At 24.6% G+C, this 23,564-nt stretch overlaps 2 protein-coding genes across 4 annotated transcripts; both read left to right on the top strand.

Moving 5' to 3' along the window:
• Window positions 1–2,138: 2,138 nt before the first annotated feature.
• On the top strand, window positions 2,139–3,265 carry LOC145832707 (NF-kappa-B inhibitor-interacting Ras-like protein 2). Its single transcript, XM_082940017.1, has one exon. The coding sequence runs from the start codon at window positions 2,174–2,176 to the stop codon at window positions 2,768–2,770; it is 597 nt and encodes a 198-aa protein (XP_082796143.1). The 5' UTR covers window positions 2,139–2,173; the 3' UTR covers window positions 2,771–3,265.
• On the top strand, window positions 3,264–19,059 carry LOC145832705 (ubiquitin carboxyl-terminal hydrolase MINDY-1-like). Of its 3 annotated transcripts, none has more exons than XM_082940015.1 (9): window positions 3,264–3,889; window positions 10,904–11,027; window positions 12,349–12,406; window positions 12,914–13,143; window positions 13,451–13,553; window positions 14,023–14,165; window positions 14,998–15,132; window positions 17,845–17,912; window positions 18,500–19,059. In XM_082940015.1, exons 2-9 carry the CDS (start codon window positions 10,962–10,964, stop codon window positions 18,645–18,647), a joined length of 951 nt encoding a protein of 316 aa, XP_082796141.1. In that variant the 5' UTR covers window positions 3,264–3,889; window positions 10,904–10,961; the 3' UTR covers window positions 18,648–19,059. The 3 variants fall into 3 exon arrangements, with proteins under 3 accessions (XP_082796141.1, XP_082796140.1, XP_082796142.1); XM_082940014.1 differs by having other exon boundaries at window positions 10,876–11,027; XM_082940016.1 differs by lacking the exon at window positions 3,264–3,889 and adding an exon at window positions 3,971–3,975.
• The last annotated feature ends 4,505 nt before the right edge of the window (window positions 19,060–23,564 follow it).

Raw genomic sequence — 23,564 nt, 5'->3', positions numbered from 1 at the left:
ATGACTTCTAAAGGGGATTTTCCTTACTTGGAAAAAATGGCAGGCTAAATTGGTCTTAGTCAGGCTAAATAAAAAAAATTTCGCGCGCAAACCATGCTTATTAAACTAAGTTTTTTATGATGTAAATATTTCCTTTGAGTTTTTTTTTAAGATATCCCAAAATAAAATTTTCAAAAATATTCAAATTTATCATTGCTTTACTGCAAAAATATATATTTTTTTAAAAATAGTTATAAGTTTCAATATTCTTACTTAACTAAGTTTTATATTAAAGAAATATTAATTTTTCTATTTTTTTTTAAATTATATTTCCTATACAAGTTTTACCTAAGTTCATAGCACTTGAGCCAAAAATTCCTCAAATTATGTAAGTTTACGTAAAACTTGCATAGGTCATATAATAAGAAAATCGGAAAAATTAATATTTCCTTACTATAAAACTTAGTTAAATAAGAATATTGAAAATAAAAATTATTTGAAAAATATTTTATATTTGCAGTAAAGCCATAAGAAAATTAAATATATTGAAAATTTTATTTGGAAATATGTTAAAAAAATAAATTTAAATGAAAAGTAAAAATTTCCATCATAAAAAACTTATTTTAAAAAGTAAGCTAATAAAAAGATTCTTGGTTTTTTGTAGAAAGCTAAAATAAGTAAAACAATTTAAAATAGTGTTAAATTTTTATATGCGCCCCCTTACTAAATTCAATCCCTAATCCAATAGATTTAAAAAAAAATAAAGACAAAGGAGCATTCTGTAGAAAATAATCTAACTTAGCTTTAAAGATAAGGAAAATAATTGCATCTAAACTCTGGACACTTTTTAAAAATTACAAAAAAAGCTAATTTAGCCAAAGTAACCCTTGTGTTTTTTTTTTTGGAACGGGTCACTTTTGCACAAAGTACACACTTGAAAAGGGTTTAAACACTTAAAAACACTTTGCACCAGCATGCTAAAGTACTCACTACATCTCAAAGTACATAATACAGAAAATTTTTATGATGTACTTAAAGCAGGTGAATATTTTATATGGATTCGTACATCCTTAAGTGTGTAGTTTGAGCAAAAGTGACACCCACTCATTTCTTTACACCAGTCTATTGATAATAATTTTCAACATTCACATTTATTTCTTAGAAAAGTTATGTTTGTCTTACATGAATATCTCTAACAGCAGAATTGAAATAAAGTGTCTTGTGAATACAGCCATATAATTAAAAAAAAGAATCTTTTATTTAGTTTAGAAGTATATTTTGCATATCAATTATTAAGTTTTATTTCATTAACCATAGACAGGGTGGCCACTAAACCTGAAATCCTGGAAAAACCTGGAATTTGACAATTTAGGCTAAACAAATCTAGAAAAACCTTAAATTTTAAACAGTTTTTTTTACGTGTTTACTAGAAAAGTTTTGATTTGACTTTATATAATATAAATATATAATATAAATTAATATATAATATAAATAATAATAACATATTTAACAGTATTCTTTCTTTAATACACTAACACATTAGTGTATGTAACAGGTGTTAACAGGGTTATGAAAATCAAGAATATTGTTTAATTTGTTTTTATATATTCTAGTAAACTTGTTTTGCTCTGATTTTTGTTAACAAACGCTTAAGTTTATATTTTTGAATGGTTATTGTCTAGTTTTTTTATTGAAAAGCACATTTAAAGTAGCTTTAATGTATCTTTTCACTGTTGTTATACTACTTATAACAGTTTTTAACCTTAAACTTAAATTTAAACTAAAACTAGACTCAGAAACGTGTACTTTCAAAAACCTATAAGAAATTCAGAAAACCTAGAAGAATTTTCTCAAAAACCAGTTACCACCATGCATAGAGCTTTAAAGTTTTGCAGAGATATTAAAATACTGTTTATTTAATAATTACTTTTAAAAAATTGTATTGTTTTGCAAAAAAAAATCCACTTAAGCTTTAAATATGTTTTTTAATGTTTTACTTACTAATTTACCTTTCCTTACTCTTTTATTGCCTTTATTGAATTTATTCCTTAGCAATTGCTTGCTACTTACATTAACTTTTGTTGTTTGAAGTTGCATTATTACTTTTAAAAAACAGAGTCATCAAAGTTTTACATAACTAGTTTCATCTTTTCAGATATATGAAATATAAAAACAGTTTTTAAAATTTGTACTAATGGGCAAAATAACAAGGGTAGTCTTGTGTGGAAGTGAAAGTGTGGGCAAGACTTCATATGTTAATCGGCTGATCAATCCCCAGCCTCAAACAGGCGATGATACTTGTTATCCAACCATAGAAGATTTTTATATGGTTAATGTTGAAACTGACAGAGGAGTTAAAGAGCTTGTAAAGATAATAGACACTTCAGGGTCAGCTTGGTCTAAACAACAACCTGGTTTTCCATCACACTATTTTAATTTTGCTGATGGTTTTATTATTTTTTATGATTCTTGCGACTTGAAATCTTTTAAGTGTGTAGAAACAATAAAGAAAGAGCTTGATAAAGTGAGAGATAAAAAAGACGTGCATGTTGTTTTAGTAGCTACAAAAACTGATTTGATGACATCATCAGAAACAAAAATTGATTCTAAACTTGTTAATTCTTGGACAACAAAAGAAAAATTAAAAAGATTTGAAGTGTCAATTTATAACAAAAGGAGCAGTCTTTGTCAAGTTTTAATGTATCTAGTTAATAAAATGAACCAGCCTCCCCAGAAAACCACTTTGCTTGGAAGTAGAAGGCTATTAAAACAACAAAGCTCTGATGCATGATGGTAAAAATTGGATAATACTTAAAGTTGACTCATTAAAACAATTTTAGTACTATATAAAAAAAAACTTAATTTCAACCTTTTTTCAAAACTATAAAAGTATAAATACTTCAGTTAAAGTTCCAATTAAAAAATGCTCCGTATGTTTATATTATGTTGAACTAAGTTCAATTTACATAGTTTTTGATAAATTTATTTCTTGTATTTTATGTAACTACAATGTTTATTTAGGTGTCTGTGAAAAACAGCTTAGTGGCTAGTATTTAAAAACTGATATAATCATTACAGTTTTTTTAGTCAATTGCTTAAGTTTTGTAAATGATTAAAGTAATGTATTAATCGTTTACTGTCATTTAATAACTTAAAAAAAGAGTGTAAGTACTTTAAAGTAAACTGCTTTTGTCGATTGACAATTATTTGATAATTGAAAAAACAAGTTACTATTACTAACTTGTAAAAATTAATAAAGTATTCTCTTAATTTTTAAGCTTAAATTTATACCTTTTTTTAGTTAAAATGATAAACTGTTTTAACTTTAATGTATCTAACATTTGCTATAAAAAGCTATACTAATACTTAAGATTTAAAATACACTACCTCTTTGTTATAGTTATTAATTGCACAAAAATATTTATGTCATTTATATGATTTTTTTCCTAGTACATAAACTGAGTGTACCAAATAATATAAAAACACAACCAGTAATGTTTTAGTAAAATTGGGATTATTTTAATTGTGAGAACTTTTTTTTGAAATAAAATTTTAAGACAAAATAGCTGTTTTGAAGTGTATCATTTAGTAGCTGTTCATTATTTTTAAGTCTTCTATACGTATACATATCTAATTGTATCCAAAAGTGTATTTTCAACACTACAGTCTTTTAATAATTTTGGTAACCCCTGATTTATTATTATTTTATATAACTTTGTATAAAACTTAATAATTTTTAGGTTTTGAAAATCAGGTTTGCTTGTAAGTGCTAGTTTAAAAAAAAAATATATTGTTTAAAAAGTTATTTTCCAAAACAAAAACAGTTTTGATGAAGATTATTGAGAAGAAACTAACTAAAATGATGAAAAAACAACTACTTCATTAAAATTAATCTTCTATAATATTCTAGGTAATTTCTTTTACTTTTTCTAAGTTTATTCTTTTCAAAAGATTATCATTGAATTCTTTTATCTGAAAAAAGTTTCTTCATTTAAAGTTAGTTTTTCAATTCATAAAAAATATCACACCAATAATACTTCAAGATATACTTCAGTATGCTTTCAATGAATTTGTAATCTCTGGCTTAATACAGTTGTAGCCAAAATAATTTTTTTAAATAATGTTTTAATTTTTGCTGAGAACAATATGTCTTTAATAACTTGAAAAACTGACTTTATTTATTAAAATTATTCGTTTTTTTATCAAGTAAGTTGTAATTTTACAATCCAGCTAAATATTTTCACATAAAAAATAAAATATAATATTGAAACAAAATAGTTTTTGTCTCAATTTTAAATAAAGATATAAATTAAGGGCATAGGTGAGTTAAATAACTTTTTTCACAATGTGATCTTATTTTGTTGAGTTTTAACTATGCTACAAATTTATTTTTACAGATTTTTAAAACTCAAAATATTTAAAAGATATAGCCAGTCAAAATCGTATACTACAATAGGAGGTTCCTTATGGGAGGCACAAACTAAAAAGGCAAAAAAAAGACTATTTCACTTAAATTCTATCTTCTGCTACGTTTTTTGAGATAAATACTTAAAACGTTTTTGAAATGTTTCTACAATATTTAGAAAATTCTGTTGTAATAAAATTTAAAAGAAAAAAAAAAGAAATTTCATAACAAAAAAAAAACAGTTTGTTTTACGTTTTTAGTCATAAAATTTTAATTTATAAATACTTGATAAATGTTATTATGACCAAATTTTTTTAATATTGCAAGGAACATTTTTTGAAAGTTTGAAGATTGAATCTCAAAAAATGTAGGAGAAAATTTTAAGAGATCTCTAGTTATTTGCGTTTAAATTTGTGCCCCTCATAAGGAACCTATTGTAGTCTCAGATATTTTTGGAGTTCTAAAAATCTGTAAAAAGCAACTTGTAGCATAGTTAAAACTCAATAAAATAAGATCAAGTTGTGAAAAAAGTGATTTCCTCCCCTATGCCCTTAATTTGTTATATTTATACTTATTTTGAATTTTTAGATAGTTCTACTGCGCAGGCAAAAGTTAATAGCTTTCAAAACACTTTTTAAAATTATTGTTAATTGAGTTAAGAACTACCAGTTATTGTTTTTAATTTAATGAAAAAAAAAACTAATTAAGCAACAATGCTTTCAATGGTCTGTCGAAGTTTGTTTACTTATTTTACTTAGAACTTAAATTATAGAAGAGTGTTATATAGTTGCTGCGCGTAAAGAGTTTTTTAAATAATTACTTTCAATAGGGGTAGGTAGTACAGCACATTTTTTGGTCATGTTGTAAAATTTATATGAGGGGGTATGATTTGGATGTGGATTGGCCTTATTAAGAATATTTCAAAATAAAATAAGCCAAAAAAACAAAGTTGCTGCCCAAAAAACTGATTTTAACCTAAACAATCACATATTTTCAATATTTTTGACTGAAATAGTAATAAAGTCACTTATACATAGACTTATAGTTTTTATCTGAAATAAAAGTTTAAAGTTATAAGCATACATATAAAGACATTTCAACTGCTTTTGTATATTATGACGTCATAATCATACAAAGTATGCAAATTTTGACTGTAAAATGGTACTTTTTGGAAATTTAAAAAGCATAGCTTGTTGTTAATTCTAATTTAAAGTTTTTATTGTAAAACAAAACTTTGTAGGTATAATTACTTACCTTTAAAAATTTAGGCAATGTGGAATTTATAATAGTGGGATGTTTGATGTCATAATTCATTTAGCTTTAAGTGTTTAAAAAACCCTTAAATAATTATTCAATTAGCATTACAACAAATTAACGAAATATTAAAAAGTTATGATATATTATAGGCCAGATAATGTTGTATGGCATTGAACATTAATTTAATGAATGCAAAATAAAGACTTACAAAGAAATAAAGAACATTGCAAAATAAAATCAACATTGTACTGTATCATTTAGTATTGACACTTAATATTTTTGCAAAATGACTGATACTTTTAAAAATTAAAGTATAAAAAACTGTTACATGATTGATAAAATCTAGTGAGCTATCTGTTTGAAATAGTTAGGTAAGCATATTACTCATAAAGATGAAAAAAAACTTTTTACAAAAGACATCTGTTCTACTAAAAAATCATTTGATTATGGTTCTTAAGTGAAACAGTAGTAGATCTTTCATTAGAAATATTCCATTCCCCTTCAATTTTACAATCATGTTAAGAATCTGTATGCAAGTTCAGCAAATCACGTTTAGGTGGGTGTTTCCACTTCAATTTATTTCCATCATGAACTCTCATGAGGTGGTCAATCTTATAAGTTCCATCATCATTTTTACCTTCCACAAGTAGCAATATACCACGTGTCTAATGAACCTTTACTAATTAATGTGGCATAACAATGCCCTACCACAATGTCTTCATTTTTTTCTTTTGTATATTGGAATTATAAGCTCCTACAGTTAATGCTGCATCAGCGTTTGTTGGTAATGAACACAGACACTTAGAGCACTCATTGTCTTTTGCAACAAGAGCACATAAATTTAGGAGTCTTTCCTCGTGAGTATTACCATTTACTTTAAAAAGTTCTGGATTGTACAACACTTCAGATTTGTGTGACTCTCTAAAATAAATTAACTCACTACAAACAAAGACTTCATTTTGATCAGAATGAGAATTAAAAATAGAACACAGCTCTTTAACGCTCAATACAGGCCCACCCAAGCTTTTACCCAGTTTGAGACGCTTCTGCACATATTGAGCCTTTTTCTTCCGCTTTTCAATTTTTTTACTTATCTGTTTGATATTTTTTTTCTTTTTACTTTTTAGTTTTTTTGTTCTGCTACCCACCTTCGCTCCATCTCATTCAGAAATTTTACAACTTTATTATTATTTTTTCATTTTTAGTTTGAAAAGCATCAGATATAAAAAGTGTACATTCATTTGTTATCCCTTTTGCTGTAAAGCATTTGTTACTGAACTTTGCCACTTCTGCGCGTTTTCCAAATCCAGCAAGGTGCCTTTCAGATTCTAAGTTATTGGTTGGGAGCCCTGCCAGTTCTACATCAGTTAATAAGTGGAGCTCAGTAGCACACGGTGAATTTGACAAACAAAAATTTCCAAATCCATATTCTCTACCTTTTTGGCAATCAAAAACTTGTGCGGCATGGAGACACATCTTTTTAAGAATTTTACAACACAAATCAGAAGTTGGCTTTAACACCTTATTGTGTGGATAATATACCACATAGGCATCCAGAGTGTTCATTTTTCCAATGCTGAGATCTTTGTAAAGCATAGGAAATACTTTGAGAAGCTCTTTTTGAGAGCTTGCCTCAACAAAGTGTAAAACAATTTGTCAACAATTAGAGTTACGTTTTTATGTCTACCTTTAATTATAGTAGATTATCTCCATTCTTTGTTTAGTAGCCTCAAACCAGGGTTGCCACTTTACCTGGAAACCTGGAAAAACCTTGAAAAACCTGGAATTTGACAATATAGGCAAAAATAACCTGGAAAAACCTGGAATTTGAGAAATTTTGAAAAAAAACATGGAAAAACCTGGAAATTTGATCATAAAACCTGGAAGATCTGGTATTTTTAATAATTTTAACATTATCAGTAGTAAAATTTTGATTTGACACAAAAAATCTATCATAAAAATATGATTTTTTTGTCATCATCAAAAAATTTTTTTATTAAAAAACACAATTAAAGTAACTTCTCAGTATCTTTTCAATGTTTTTATACTATTTAATACAGTTTCTTATATAGAAATTAACCTAAAACTAAAAATAAACCCAAAAATGTGTACTTTAAAAAACCTGGAAGAAATTTGGAAAACTTGGAAACATTTTTGAAAAAACGAGTGGCAACCCTGTCAAACTCTTTTTGACAAAAGGGACACCTTTGTTTTTTGTTTTCTTTCGGAACTGCTCTATATACACTTTATTATGGTAATCATTTACTACTGTTAACAATTTTAGTTTTACTTGGTTTATTGATAGAACATATCCTTCACCAAATGCTTTGGTCAACTTTAAAATTAGGGCTTCTGCAAATATATGAACATAATTTTGCATTTTTGGAGTACAACAAACGCTAAAGATGTTAATAGCAACATCATAAGTTGTTGGTAGGCAATATCCCAGAATTATATTAAAATTACTACTATCATTTATCTGTAAAAAAACATTATTTTTTTTCTTTAACAGTATAGTGAAATTTCTTTGAAAACAATATATATAATACTAATTTATCAAAATAGTAAATCATAACTACTATCAACTCAGATATCTTAAAATATACAGGGTTGCCACTTTACCTTGAAACCTGGAAAAACCTTGAAAAACCTGGAGTTTGACAATTTAGGCAAAAATAACCTGAAAAAACCTGGAATTTTTAATAGTTTTAACACTTTCAGTACTAAAATTTCAATTTGACACAAAAAATCTATCATATAAGTAAGATTTTTTTGTCACCATCAAAAAGTTTTTTATTGAATAGCACATTAAAAGTAACTATATAGCATCTTTTAAATGATTTTATACTATTTAACACAGTTTCATTTATAGAAATTAACTTAAAACTAAAAATAGACCCAAAAATGTTTACTTTTAAAAACCTGGAAGAAATTTGAAAAACCTGGAAAAATTTTTGAAAAAAACGAGTGACAACCCTGAATATAGTTCTACTATGAATATTTTCTTTAGGTTAATATTTTATTATTCTTTAACAATAAGTTAAATATTAGTTGATATCAACTAAATACCTAATAAAATGTAGTTCTAATATGTCTATACAATAGTTTTTAGCAAGGTATTAGCTTTTATGAATTATATAGAAAGCTGAGTCTTGTAAATAGAATATATATAAAGTAAACATAATAATAAACTGCTATGAGTTTTAAAACTAAAAACAATTTAATACAGAGCTTTTCAATTAGAGAATTAAAATATACAAACTAACAAATTAAGTTTAAATTAATTTTAAAATAAAATATTTTAGAACTTTAAATAATAGTAATGTGAAAACAATTGCATATTTAAACCTAACTTTAAAATAAATTTTACAACTAAATAACTATTATTAAAATAATAAAATTACAATATCATTAAAAAGTTTACATTTAATTAATTTCTGTGGCTGGTTTATATAGCAATGTGCAACTTGATTCAACATTACATCACAAATTTCTTATCTGCTCTTTATTTTCTCCTTATCTTAACTTACATCAATATAAAGCTTGACCTTTCGGGCTTTCCCTTAAACGCTTGGATGAACATGGATTTTAGCTCAAAACTTTCTATTAAATTTAAACAGTTATCAAGTGCACTTTGATATCCTGTTACAACACAACAGCAGAAAAAAATGCTTATATATTAATAAAAGTACCACTTTACAGTCAAAATTTGCATATTTTGTGTGATTATGACGTCATAATAATACAAAAGCAGTGGAAATGTCTTTATATGTATGCTTATAACTTCAAAATTTTATTTCAAATAAAAACTACAAGTCTAGGACATGTATAAGTGGCTTTATTACTATTTAAGTCAAAAATATTGAAATTATGTGATTTTTGGGGTTAAAATTTTTTGGGCAGCAATTTTTTTTTTTTTGGCAATTTGTTTTTATTATAAAATTCTTCATAATGAAGCCAAAACACATCCAAATCATACCCCCTCATAAATCCAGCAAACATCACCCATGTACTCCCTATCCCTACTTTCGTACTTTGCTCATGAGTTTGCTGCTTCAGCAGAAAATTTTTTATGTATGTGTTGACCATGATAATACTATGTTATTAAGATATATATTTTCTGTTTTTTAAAGTTAGTAAACACTTTTAATAATTTCAATTGTAAAAGTTAAAACTTATGTAGTAGTATGATTTGTTACTGTTTTGAAATCAGTTGATTTTTAATATGAAAGCTTATGATTATATCATTTTTATTATTTATTACTTTTACTTAAGTAGAAATTAATGCAAGTATAAAGAATTTAAAAACTTCGTAAATTTTTTTCTTTTTAATCAAATGTATATATAGCCATCTTTAAAAGTACTTAAGTTGAAGTATCAAAAACCTGTTGCTGGCGACTTTTATGATTAACTTTATTTTAATAACTAAATTTTAAAAGTTTTAAAATTTTATTTTTAAGTAAAAGGTTAACATTGTATTATATATACATATAAAATACAACCTTAATATTAATTTATTATTTATCATATACAAAGTAAATAGTTTTATTGTGTTTCATAAATTCAACATAACTTTTTCACTTAAAAGCTACCAGAATAAAATGAAAACTTTAATTTTAAACTTTTTATTTTATATTGATAGTTTGAGGGTTGCCACACTTTCAGGATATTCCGTATACTCAGGATAACACTTCAGGACAGTTTAAAATTAAAAAAAAATCTCAGGGAAGCTCAGTATAACTTAAGCTAGTTTAAAAAAAAAAAAAACTTGAATAAATCAGGCCAGTTTTTTTTTAGTCTAAATCTCAAGAAAATTTTAAAATTTCTGACAGTCTTAGACCAGCCTAAAAAATTTTGAATGAGATTTAGTTGATTTAATTTTAATATTTTGTTATTTTATAACCAACTTTTTGAAAAACTTGATGTTTAAAAGTTTTAATTTTTTTAATGATTTGAAAAAAACTCAGGATGACTCAGTATAGTTTTAGATCACTCAGGACAGTTTTTAGTTACTCAAAATAGCTTTTTTGACTCATAGAGTGGCAACTCTTTAATGAGTAAGCTTCCTTTTTATAAACAAATGTTAATAGTTTTTAAAGTACTACAAAACCTTCCACGTATAAAGTCCTTATGTTATATAGTTAGTTTTGCTGAATTCCACTATTCAAAAGTATTAAATTTTGTTTCTCGCCTATTAAATCTCAAATTCTTAATCTTAATAATTTTTTTTCAAGTACAACATATTATGTCTGACAATAACAGTGAAAAGAAATTTGATATAAAATGGATTGATTGGAATGAAAAGAAAACTGCAATAGTTATGCAAAATGTAAACGGTCCTTGTCCATTATTAGCACTTATCAATGTCTTACTACTGTCGAACAAAGTATGAGTTCTGATATTTAAAAAAGATAGTGTACTAAAAATATTTTGTTGAGGGAGTATCATAAAAATTTTGCAACAATCAATTTATTCTTGTTTATTCCGTTAAATTACAGTACGTTTTTGTAATAAGTTACATACTTTTTTATTAAAGTTTTATATTTTGTTATATTAATATATGTGAAAATGCATAGGTCTACATTGATAGCACACATTTTTATTCCTGTGCATACATGGTTTTATTCAATTAAATTGATTAAAAAAATCCATTATCTATCTTACTTTTTATCAAGACAGCTTAAGTTTAAGCATAACAAAGTATGTTTTAAAAATTAGCGGTTTATTATATCTTTAAATTGTTGCTAAAATTATTTAAAAGAAATTAATCTAATGTTAAGATTGTTAAAAACATAAATTTCTATAGTTTTTGACCAAGCAAGTTGTGTTAATATTTTTTGTTTTAAATGAGCTATATTTATACTTTTTTTTATGTGCAAACCATGTCATAGAAAAAATAGAGTAAGCTCTTTAAGTACTTGCTATTTTCGTTTGAAAGTCAATGAGTAAGATACAAAAAAATGTGAAATTTAAATTAAAGATTAATTCAATACCATGTTTCAAAAACATAACAAAGCAAATTTCATTATTATTTGTATAAGTACCTTCAAGTAAGGCTATCAAAAATTGTATCTTACTAAACTCTGAATTGAAACTCAAATAGTGTTATATTGTAGTTGAAGTTTAAAAATATAAAATGACTTAATAATCTAGTGTAGACTTTAAAGTTAACCAAATGCTAGTACTAAACAACTTTGCTGTATTAAATAAAATTGTTAGACTAAAATCAAACAAAAATAAGCTACGATAAAAACTTACTATAACAAAAAAAAAACATATTTTAAAATACTTATAGAAATAATTAGTATAAAATTACTTAATATAAAAGTTTAAAAAGTCTAGTCTGATTTACAATCTTTTTCTGCTTACATAAACTGGGTCTTAAAGATTGAATGCAAGTAGCTGAAATTTAAATTTATGTAGTTAAAAAGTTCTCCGCTCATTAAAACTAAAAAGCTTTATTCTTTATAATTACTTGCACACTCATGATTGTCTACAAAATATAAGTATTAAAAACTAAATATAACTAATTGTAAATTAAATTTAAAACTCTGTTGTAATTGCTTTAATTTACTTTATAATATTTAAATTTGTAATTTTTGTTCTAAAGCAGAAATAAGTATATATCTTAATACAACAATTTAAACAAAAAAATAATGCGCTGTTGTTTTAAAATGTTATTTTATATTTAATAAAAAATTTTGTAGATTGAAATTGGAAGGAGTAAAAAAAATGTTTCTTTTGCACATCTATGTACACAACTTGGTTAGTTGTTGATATTAATAAATGTTTTGTAGCTACAGAGTTACTTTTAAGTTCTATAAATGAATGCAAATTTATAATTAGTTATTTAACTACTAATGAAAATAGTCTTAAGGTAGTTTAGTTTTGTAACAATTTTTATAAGCAACATATATTTCTAAAATTAATTTAAGATTAGTTTTATCTCAGACTAATTATAGCTCATCTATTTAGTATTAAATTGTTTTTTTGTGTTTGACTGTGTGTTTAAATAACATAATTTATTGAGAAAACAATATTACTATTGAAAATACCGCATTAAAATGTATACTATGTTTGTAAACACTCCTTTATTATTTGGTTGTTGCATTTTAAAGTTATTAAGGTTACATACAAAATATAATTAGTTTAACCTAAGTTATTAATTTTAGTATAGTGTTCTAATTTCAATCAAGTAAATCAATGTAGTTTATATACTAACAATTGGTTGAAAACATTTTACTTTAAGTTGTAATCAATATTTTCTTTTAGCTACAGTTTTACTTCAGTCTGAGTCATCAAGAGAGTTTGATAATGAAGAAGAAAAGCTAAACTATCAAGCAAATATCAATGACGCAATCACAGTACTTCCGAAACTGTCAAGTGGAATTGACGTGAATGTCCAGTTTAAAACTGTAGATAGCTTCGAATCTACTCAGCAACTTGCTGTTTTCGACACTCTTCATGTTCCATTGTATCACGGATGGCTTCCTGATCCGCAAGTTGTTATACTTTTTGATTGTTTTTGCATTAGTTTTGTATTCTTTCAAACCTGTTTATACGCATTTTGAACTTGTAGTATAATTATAACATCTTGAGTTTTCGTTCATATCTAATTTTATTTGTTGCATAGTAATTTTTTTCAACTTGAATAATTATAATATTTAAGTTTTCAAATTACTAGAATTTTCAACTTTTACCTTTTGAACAAAAACATTATTCAGTTTTTAACATTTTGATATAAAAAATGATTTTCAGTTTTGGCTTATTCGGTCTTAAATTATAAAATTTTAATGTATATACTTATAGGATAAACAAACCTTTGATGAAGTTGAGGGTAAAAGTTATAACCAAATTTTGGACACCATCATTTCATCTAAGGGTTCAGAAGATTCTGAATTAGTAGAACGAGGTTATTATTTTATCATATTTTATACTTTTTATATTAAATAGTTTATTATTATTAAAATTCACTAAAAACATATTTATATTTTGTTTGTTATTTACAAATTCAATTTAGGGAACGCTTATTTATATTTTTATATTTTAGGTTTATTTAGGTAAGTTTTTTGAAATTAGATTTTTGTTGATATAAATTTGTATGTTGATACATGGCAATTGTGTATATTTTATTAGACTAAACTTTTGAAATTTTTATAGTAAGTTACTTTATTAAGTTAACTGTTTTAATTTTTAAAACTAATTTACAAACAATATCACCAAAAATAAGTTTTAGGTATTGTTACTTAAAAAACTTAAATTTTTATTTTATACCTGAAAATAATAAATAAAGTTTTTATTTAGTTTATTACTCAAGATAACTATTTAGTATAAAGTTCATAAAAAAAATCAATAGTTTGAAAATTATTATTTTAAAACAGGTTTAATTTCTGAAGCTTTTTTGGAAAGAACACGGAGCCAGCTTACTTATTACGGGATAACCCGTATTAATGATACAATGAGACACCATCAGTTAGCTATACTCTTCAGAAATAATCACTTTTTGACTATATATAAACATCAGGTGAGAGTGTTAAAAATTAAAATTTAAAAGTACAAATGTTAAATTAAGTAAAGTAAATTAAGTTAAAATTTGAAACATTAAAACAAGTATGTATTGAACTTTTTGTTACTGATCATTTTTTTTATCTAAAGTTTAATATAAACAATTTAAACTTTACTATAGTAATAAAGTGCATCACAATGTTAGTAAAATAATGCTGATTGTTTGACTTTAAAATTGAACTTTTAAAAGGAAGTGATTTATATATTTAACATGTTTTCTTTAAAAATTTTCACAAGATGGTTAACTAATATTTACAAGAGAAGATATAATCTAATAATTCTATTGAGCAAATTTAGTTTTAGAAGATGAACTTAAAATTAGCTATTTTTATCTATTCTAATTAGTTTTAAGTTGAGTAGTTTCTAAACTTTTTTTATGGTTTTGCAGCAAAGTTTTATGGTTAGTTTAAATCGATTTTAAATTAAAAAAAGAATTCATAGGATTTCAATAGAAGTAGTAGTGGTAAATGATAAGAAAAGTTAAAATGACATGAAAGAAAGACTATGACCTAATAGTCTATGATTAAAAAAGTTAAAAATATTGTGACTGTGTAACTACATAATTTTTATAATATTACTAACTTTCCTCTGTACCTTTGTGTCATAAACCCTACTTTTGACCAGAAAGTTAAGCTTGCACTAATGTTTGAAATTAAATTAATTAAACTGCTTATGTCAATAATAAAGTGTTGTCATGTATTTTAAAGCTTATTTAGATGTTTTTATTTATGAATTAAAAACTTTCACTTTTTTTCAAAGGAATGTCCACATTAATAAACATTATTTTAAAGGAAAGATTATTCACATTAGTAACTGACCATGGATACCTTGAACAGAAGAATATTGTGTGGGAAAGTTTGTCCGATGTCCAAGGTGAAAGTTACTTTTATGACTGCAACTTAAGAAACTCTCCTCTTCAAAACCAAGTACATATTTTACTTTGGTAGAAACCTTATTAAAAATACAAATTGAATAATAACTTTAAATTTTAAGAAACACAAGTAAATTGTTTTTTTGTTTTATAGTAGAAGTTTGAAAACAACTCTTTTACGTATAACTAACTTTAGGATGAAAAAAAGAAAAGGATTCAAATAAATAAACTATTATCTACTGTTTTAAATTCAGAGTTTGTTTATATAACCTCTGTCAGGGTTGCCACAAAATCTGGAATCCTGGAAAATCTCAAATTCGACAGTTTAGGCCAAAAAAAAAACCTGGAACTTGAGAAATTTTGATTTAAAACTGGAAAAACCTGGAGTTTTAAACAATTTTTTTTTATATTAAGTTGTAAAATTTTGATTTGACACGAAAAATCTATCATATAGATAAAATTTATTTGCATCATCAACATTTTTTTATTAAAAAACACATCTAGAGTATTCTATTGTCGGAAGGAATTTCGTTGTATTTAAATACCACTTGAAACTTAATAAAAATATATTTTCACTTTTCAAAAGTTTTATAAAACTTAAAGCTTTTCGAATCAACGTAATTATTCATCAAAAGTTAAATGAACTGTAAAACAGATTTAAAAATTGATATAGTAGATAAAAGATGTGCTTTATACTTTGGAATCGATGCTCATTGAAAAAGAAAAAAAACAAAACTAATTACGCAATTTTCTGGAAATGGAAAGATAGAACCAAAAAGGTGTATTTTTAAAAACCTTGAAGAAGTTTAGAAATCCTGGAAAAAATTCTCAAAAACCAATGGCAACCCTGATCTGTGTAATATTTATTTTTTTTACAATGTTTTCATAAGGAAGTAAACTTAGGTTTGAAGATTTTAACTTAGACAATTGAGTAAATTTTTGAGATATTTTAACAAATATAAAATAATTCCACAAATTATTTATGTATGACTATATCGTGTTATATATTAATGCTTTTATTTTAAGTGATTAACTAAAATTATTTTAAAACCAAGTTCGTATTCACTCGGGTAAAAGAAAACTGTATGTTTTCGTTGATGCAAAAACTTAGGTTTATTTTGTGACAGCTTTTGAATTAGTGAAGCTTCAGGAAGTTTTCCAGATATAAAATATTTAAAATTTAAGTATCTCTACATAGAAAAAAAAACTTACTTGATTCAAAGCGATAAAAGTTCAGCGTTAAGATATGTTTAAAAGGGGAATTAGGCAAGACTTGATATGTTAAAAAAACATATTTTTTCCTGCTAGCTAAAGATGTTAGGACTATTCGTTGAAAGTAATCTATAAAAAATCAGTTCCGCAATTTGTTAGTATGTTAAACAATTTAGAAAACTTAGGAATTTGCAAAATTCTGAAATTTACTATTAAAAAAAATCCTGCTTATTCATTTTAGACTAAAATATTAACATGTTATTGAAATATTTAAAAATTTTTTTAAATTATATAACAAAGGTTTTGTTAAAAAAATATTTTTTATTTATTTTTATCAAAATGTACTTATAAAAAAAGCTAAAAAAGTTACTAAAGTAAAAATAATAAAAAACAAAAGCTTATTCTAAGCTAAGTTAAATATTAATTAAAGAGTAAATTTTTTCTTTATCTTTTTTCTTTAAAACTTTCTATCTTATATTACTACATATGTTAATATATAAATTTAAAACATGTACAGTAGATGTGTATGTTTTGGGTAGGTGTCAAATTTGCACGATTGGAAAAAATTGCACGAAGGGACTAAATTGCATGAAGAAAAAATTGCACGAAGACACTTTTACACGAGGAGACATTTTTGCACGAGCAGACAAGTTTGCCCGGAGCCATTTCTGCACGGGATGAATTTTTATTTTTTTTAATAATTTTTTTATTAGTTTTAATATTTCATTTTATTTATTTATATAATTTATTTTACTATCACTTTTACCCCTAACCCTCGGTCGGTAACTTTTTGTTTTTCTTTTTATTAAAATTTTTTTATTTTTATTATTTTTACTATCACTGTTACCCCTAGCCATTACCCTTGGTCGGTAGCTTTTTTTTTAATTGGTTTATTTTATTTATTAATTTTTCTTGTTTTTTTAAATAATGCTTTTTATTATTTATTTATATATTTTTATTTTTACTATCACTGTTACCCCTTAGCCTTACCCCCCGGTTCGGTCAGTAACTTTTTTTCATTTTGTTTTTTTATTATTTAATCTTTTAGATTTTTTTCTTGTTTATATATATATATCTTTTCTGTTTATTTTTACTCTCGTGCAAAAATGACCCTCCGTGCAAAATAGACCCTTGGTGCAAAATTGTCTTCGTGCAATTTTGTCCCCTCGTGCAAATTTGTCTTCATGCAAAAGTATCTTCGTGCAAAATTGACCCCTTTGTACAATTTAGTCTCCTCGTGCAAATTTTTCTTTGTGCAATTTTGACCCGTTCCCGTATGTTTAAGTTAAGTAATGATATTTCGTAAAAAACTAATTCAATTAATGAAACATATATTTATGTTTCGATATCACTATCCTAAAGGTAAAACATGTTTTCAATCAGTTTTTGCTACTAATTATTACTTTACAACGAGATATATAAAATGCTTCAATATAAATACTATAGTAAAACTGTAAACTTATTTTATTTAGTGAAAAAAAAGTATACAAAAGATAATTAGAAATAATAAAACAAGCTATAAAATTTTTATTATTTTGCAAAAAAATACAAACAGAACTACCACAACTTAAATGAACCAGTTTCGCAACCAAATGAACATTATAACAACACAGAAGAAAATGAGTAAGGATTTTATATTAATGCTTTATATAAGGAAAAAATTGTAAAGTATATTTTATTGTACTTAAAAAACTGTAAATGCTTTACTACAACTTTATATAATAAAAAAAACAGTTTTAAGTCAAGTAACCTTAATTTGAATTTAATTAATATTTTCACCAATCTACTTAAGGATTAGCAGTTTGCATAAAATAATTTTATAAAGGTATTACAATTCTCCAAATAGTTACTAAACTTAGAAAACAATGATGAATTACTTATTCTGTTTTTAAAGTTTTTAATAACAGAAGTCAGATTTTTTGATTATTACTTGTTAATAAATTAATACTTTTTTTATAGTATTTTTTCCTGTAAGTTTAATAGTACTTTGGATAAGTTATAAAAAAGCATTAAAAAATTAAGTAATTATAACTTTAAACAACTAAAAGTTAATACAATATCAATAATTACGCCGACAGAAATAATATACATATTTATAGATAGTACAAGGCAGTTTAGTGTTATTAATGTAAACAGTGATTCCTTTAACATAGTGTTAAGTTGTATTTTTTTCTGATGGTAAAATTGATGATAAAATTGCAAAATTCTAGCCTTCAATTAGCAATACAACTGGATAGAGAACTAAACATAGGAAGAAGAGAAGATCCAAGCAGCTCAGCTCAATCAGGTGCTCCCAATCCTAGAAGTCGAAGTAGCAACAAAACAGCTTCTAAAAAAGACTTATGCATTGTCATGTAACTTATAAATCAATTAGTTTAAATAACTATGCATTTGATATTTACAAGTCCATTGATTTTTTTTTGTAACTAAACATAAAGTTTTTAAACATATGCATATCAGTTAAGGTGTAAAACTTTTACTTATACTGTTTAACATTTATAAACCTTTTTATATCAAATATTTTGCAAACGTGAAAACTTAAAACTCAAACATCATGTAAAATATTTTAAACTTTAAGTATGATTACAAAAAAAACTAACTTTCAAATTATTGTACATTTTACTGCAAGCTTCTTAAATTGTTTTAAAAGATTAATATCAAGTTTAAATATTGAAAATAAGTTTCTAGTTCCAATTATTAAAAGACATGATCTTTAACAAAATCGCTCTTTATAAATACATTCTTAAAAAATATTTTTGTTCTTTTAAAAATTTTCTTGTCTTGATAAGCAAAGTTATTAAAAATTACGTAAAATAAAACTAAAATATACAAAATTAAGTTTCGTATCTTTAATGTTTGAAAATTGTAGAAAATTATGAGGCTAATAGTATAAATTGTTTTTTTCTGGAGTAACCGATATATCAAGTGTTATTTCAAAAACAAAAACCAAAATAGTTTTGTAACTTTAAAAAATTTTAAGAAGTGAATTCTTTGCGTAATTTATAGTTCGTTTAGAATTTTAATAAACAGACTCTTTATTATCTCTGGTTTGATTGTTTTTGGTCAAGTAGCATTTATAATTATATCGAACAGTCAGTACCATATATAGTTTTAAGTATTTATTACAATTTATATATCAGAAAATTTAATAATTGATATTATTTCTAATAAAAAAATAGTAAAATAATTTGTTCAAGCATGTTTTATAATATTTATTTTTCTAATAAGATAGTAATGAGTTTTAAACTTTTTTAAATAGTTATAAAAATTTGTATTGTTTTAAATTTTATTATTTTTGCTAACCATGTTGGTTTGACATAACTATTTCTATGATTTGCATTGATATCCTAAAGTTAAGATAGTCTTTATCGTTACAATAGTTTTCGGTGTGATATTAATCGTTTTTATAACCATTCGTAACACATTTTTTATGGTACAAATTTATTGTATATACAAGTTGAAATTATTTTAAAGTAAAGTAATTTTTTTTTAAATTTCAAAAAGTACATATTATAAAAAACTGAATACTAAGTATGTAAAGTGAGATTTATTGAGTTATTACCATAAATACTTACTTTTGCTATATTATCTTATATTTATCATCAAGTTGAAAACCAAAAGAAGAAACAGTTTTAATTAAGCACAAAGTCAAACACAAAGTGAGTAAATATTTTAAATATAACCAAAATATCTGTTTAGTTTACTTATTCCTACAAAACAAAGTGTCTTAACAGTATTTTTTAAACTGTAGAAATTATAACTATAACTTTTTACATTTTACGATAAATTTCAAGTTAAGTAATTTCAATATGGATTACAAATATTTTTAAACTTTAGTAAAATAATAAAAAACCCACTTTAACTCTTTTTTTATTAGGATCTGTTGTTTAGGATAATGTTGTAAATGATCAGAAAACTTAATTTCTGCTTTACTTAGTTTTAGTGTACTTTTGTTTTTAAAATCTTGTTGTAACCAAATTACAGAACTTTTTATAAATTTGAAGTAAAAACCCTGAGAATGAGTTCACTTTCGAGGCTGACGCGATCTGAATTATTATTATTGTAAGTTTATTGTCCATATGATGGACCTAAGCATAAAAAGTTTATTTTGTTTTAAACAAAGATAAAAACGTATTCTTATACAATATATATATATATATAATTTCAAGTATTAACAAACAAAGAAAATTTTTAAACTACAAAATTATACTAATTTATTATTATTTATTGATGTAGAACGCTCAATATGAAATATTTAAATGCACTAACTAACTGCAAAAACCTAAAGCCTTAGGCACATTAACAATAGACTGGCCAGATAGTTAATCATTAAACATATTGGAAAGGCGCTGCTTTAAAAATTGAACCATAGACTAAGCTAAATCACAAAAATAAATCAGCAGTTGATTAAATTACTTTTTAATTTTACTAATTTTTTTCTGATTTATATCAAACTTGTTTAACTTTAATCGAAATTCTTCAACTTTTTTGCAAGAAATTAATCATTTAGAAGTTTTTTCCATATTTCAACTGACCAATAAAAACAGAATAATGACAATTATTGAAATTGTGTTTGCATGTATTTTTTTGCTATTTCCTCTCAGTAAGTAATTGGTTCTATAAGGTTCAAAAACTGATTTTATATTAATTGTAGTTTCACCGTTAACTAGTTTAAAAACTTCATGAGGTCAAATTCAAGTCTCCTGTATCCTAAAAATTTAATATTAAGTTTTGTTAGTCTTTCAAGTTAAGACGCATAAAAAATATTGCAGTGGTTGAAGATTAATCTGGTATACTTTCTTTGAACAGATTCTATATGGTTAATTTTTTTTAAATATGGAGACCAGATTGGTGTGTTGTATTCCAACTTAGGACGAATGTACACGAGAAAGAAGTTTTTAAGTATGTCTTTATCTGTAGACTTAAACCTCTTTAAAAATTGAAAAGGTGTAGTTGATGCAATTCGGTAAAGGTTATTAATATGGTGGTTCCATTTTAAATTTTCAGTTACTAAAGTTTCAAGATCTTTAGTTGAAGATAAGTTTGTAACAATTATTTTTTAGTCAAAAGTAGAAAAAGTAGTGTTTTTTAATATTTAGAACTTGATATTTTATAGGGTTTAAAATTAATTTTCTTTCCTTAAGCAAATGTAGATTTTATCTAAGGAATTCTGTAAAGTTGTGTGCGATCGGCGATTTTTTTTTGTGTCATCTGCGAAGAGGTTAGTGTTGAATTAAAGTTGAAAAAGAATTACACAACAACAAGTCTAAAATTTTTCAATTCTTTTGTATTTTAATAATACTATAAACACTGTTAGATATATTATATAGATTTATTTTTAGGTTATTGTATTATGTAAAAGACTAGTTTTGCATATCTTTTGGTATTTATTTATATTTTTTTTAGTTTTATTTTATCTATAATTTTTGATAAAATAAATATAAAAAATGCAAAAATATATAAGAGTTATTTAATGAAAAAATAGCTTCAATTTGGTATAAGAATATTAAAATACTTTAAACAAATCGTTTTCAACTACAAAAATTTTAAACTTGATCGTATTTTTCTAAACAACATTTCTTATGAATAGTAAGTACAGTAACCTGTCGCTTAGGTACGGACTTTGAACACAGCGCAAAAATACGTAACCAACTGGCACTGCGTACCTAAAATTTTTGTCTTTAATTACGTACATTAAGCCTAACACATGTTTATTTTTAGTAACATCTCTTTTTTTATACGCTTTTTAATTTGTGTTTCAGTTTTGTGCTATGTAAATGTCAATTACTCTGTTCGTTATTTTCGTTTATACAAATCTTATTTTATATTATTATTTTATTGTTTATTGTTCTATGTTGGACTCAGGCATCAAAACCTGAGCCACTTAAACAAGACACACAATGAGAATAATGAAAACAAAAAATATTTTATTCAACAAAAAACAAACATAAAAAAAACATCAAACATAGTCGAAACTATAAAAATTCATTAACAAGTTTAAACTTTTATTGTTTTTGTGAAAAGTTACTGAATTTTACTAATATTTATATTATGGAACTTAAATATTTTTAGTCTTAATCAAAAATGTTCCACCCTCTCACACAATAATTTGTGATCCTGTGGTAATTTGTTCCACATAGTCTCTTCTCTTTAAAAAATGAACCTTGCCACTGACTGTTGTTAAAATTATTTTTACATTTTGTTTTTTGTTATTTCCTCTTAATTGATATTTATTATGCAAAAAACTAAAAAATTGACTGAAACAAGCCTTATATTTGCCATTAATAATTTCGTAAAGCATAAATAAATCAAATTCCCATCTTCTATACTCTAGAGACCTCAGTCCAAGTTTAATCAATCTATGATGAATGGGATATGTTACAACGACTACATATCAACCGGGTAAAATTTGTCTGCACAGACTTAATTTTATTAATGTCTTGTTTTAAAAAGGGTGACCAAATTTGTGTATTGTATTCAAGCTTGGGACGGACATATATTTTAAATAGTTTTGTTAGAATAGTAGTTGAATTAGTTTTAAAACTTTTTAATATTTGATAGGATGAACCTCGTGCAACATTATATAAATAGTTTATGTGTTTGTTCCATTTTAAATTTTCGGAGATACGTTTATACATTTTTTACATTTATGTTTCAATAGTAGGGTACGTTGATATTAATTGTACTGTTAATTATTTTCGTCGAAGTAAATAGACTGCTTAATATTTGTTTTAAATATTGGATTTGATATACAATTTGTAAGTTTATAATATTTTTCTTGTTCCTTTAGTTTTAATTTGTTTAAATATAATACAGTATAACTTATAGTAAAAATAATATTTTTTTTTTACTACTTTCAGGTTTGTCGTTTAATTCTTAAGTAGAAAAAAGCATTTTTAACACAGCGTTTTTTGGCTTGTAAAAGTATATATAACCGGCAGTGCGTACCTAAGCGGCAGATTACTGTACTTATATTGTAGCTCTTTGTAGTATTAATATTTATTATAAATATGATTTTTAGTAATGCAAATTTAGTTTTGTGATTTTAATTTTATTGATAATAATAAACCAAACTGCAGTTTTCTTAAAGGACTATGGTCGTAGCTTTATATATTGACTCAAGAAAAACTATTCAGTCTTTACAAAGTTAAGCATAAATATACACTTAAAAGAAAAGTATTCAATTCAAAAATCATTAATAACAATACTAATATAATTATAATAATTATATTTAAGAATAAAGTTTTAATTTAAAACCATCATGGACACAATGTT

The sequence above is a fragment of the Thalia democratica genome, chromosome 3 (genome assembly GCF_965202585.1).
Source record: "Thalia democratica chromosome 3, ktThaDemo2.hap1.1, whole genome shotgun sequence".
NCBI lineage: Eukaryota > Metazoa > Chordata > Thaliacea > Salpida > Salpidae > Thalia > Thalia democratica.
Note: the sequence above shows the minus strand (reverse complement) of the source record. Positions and strands in the feature narration are given on the sequence as shown.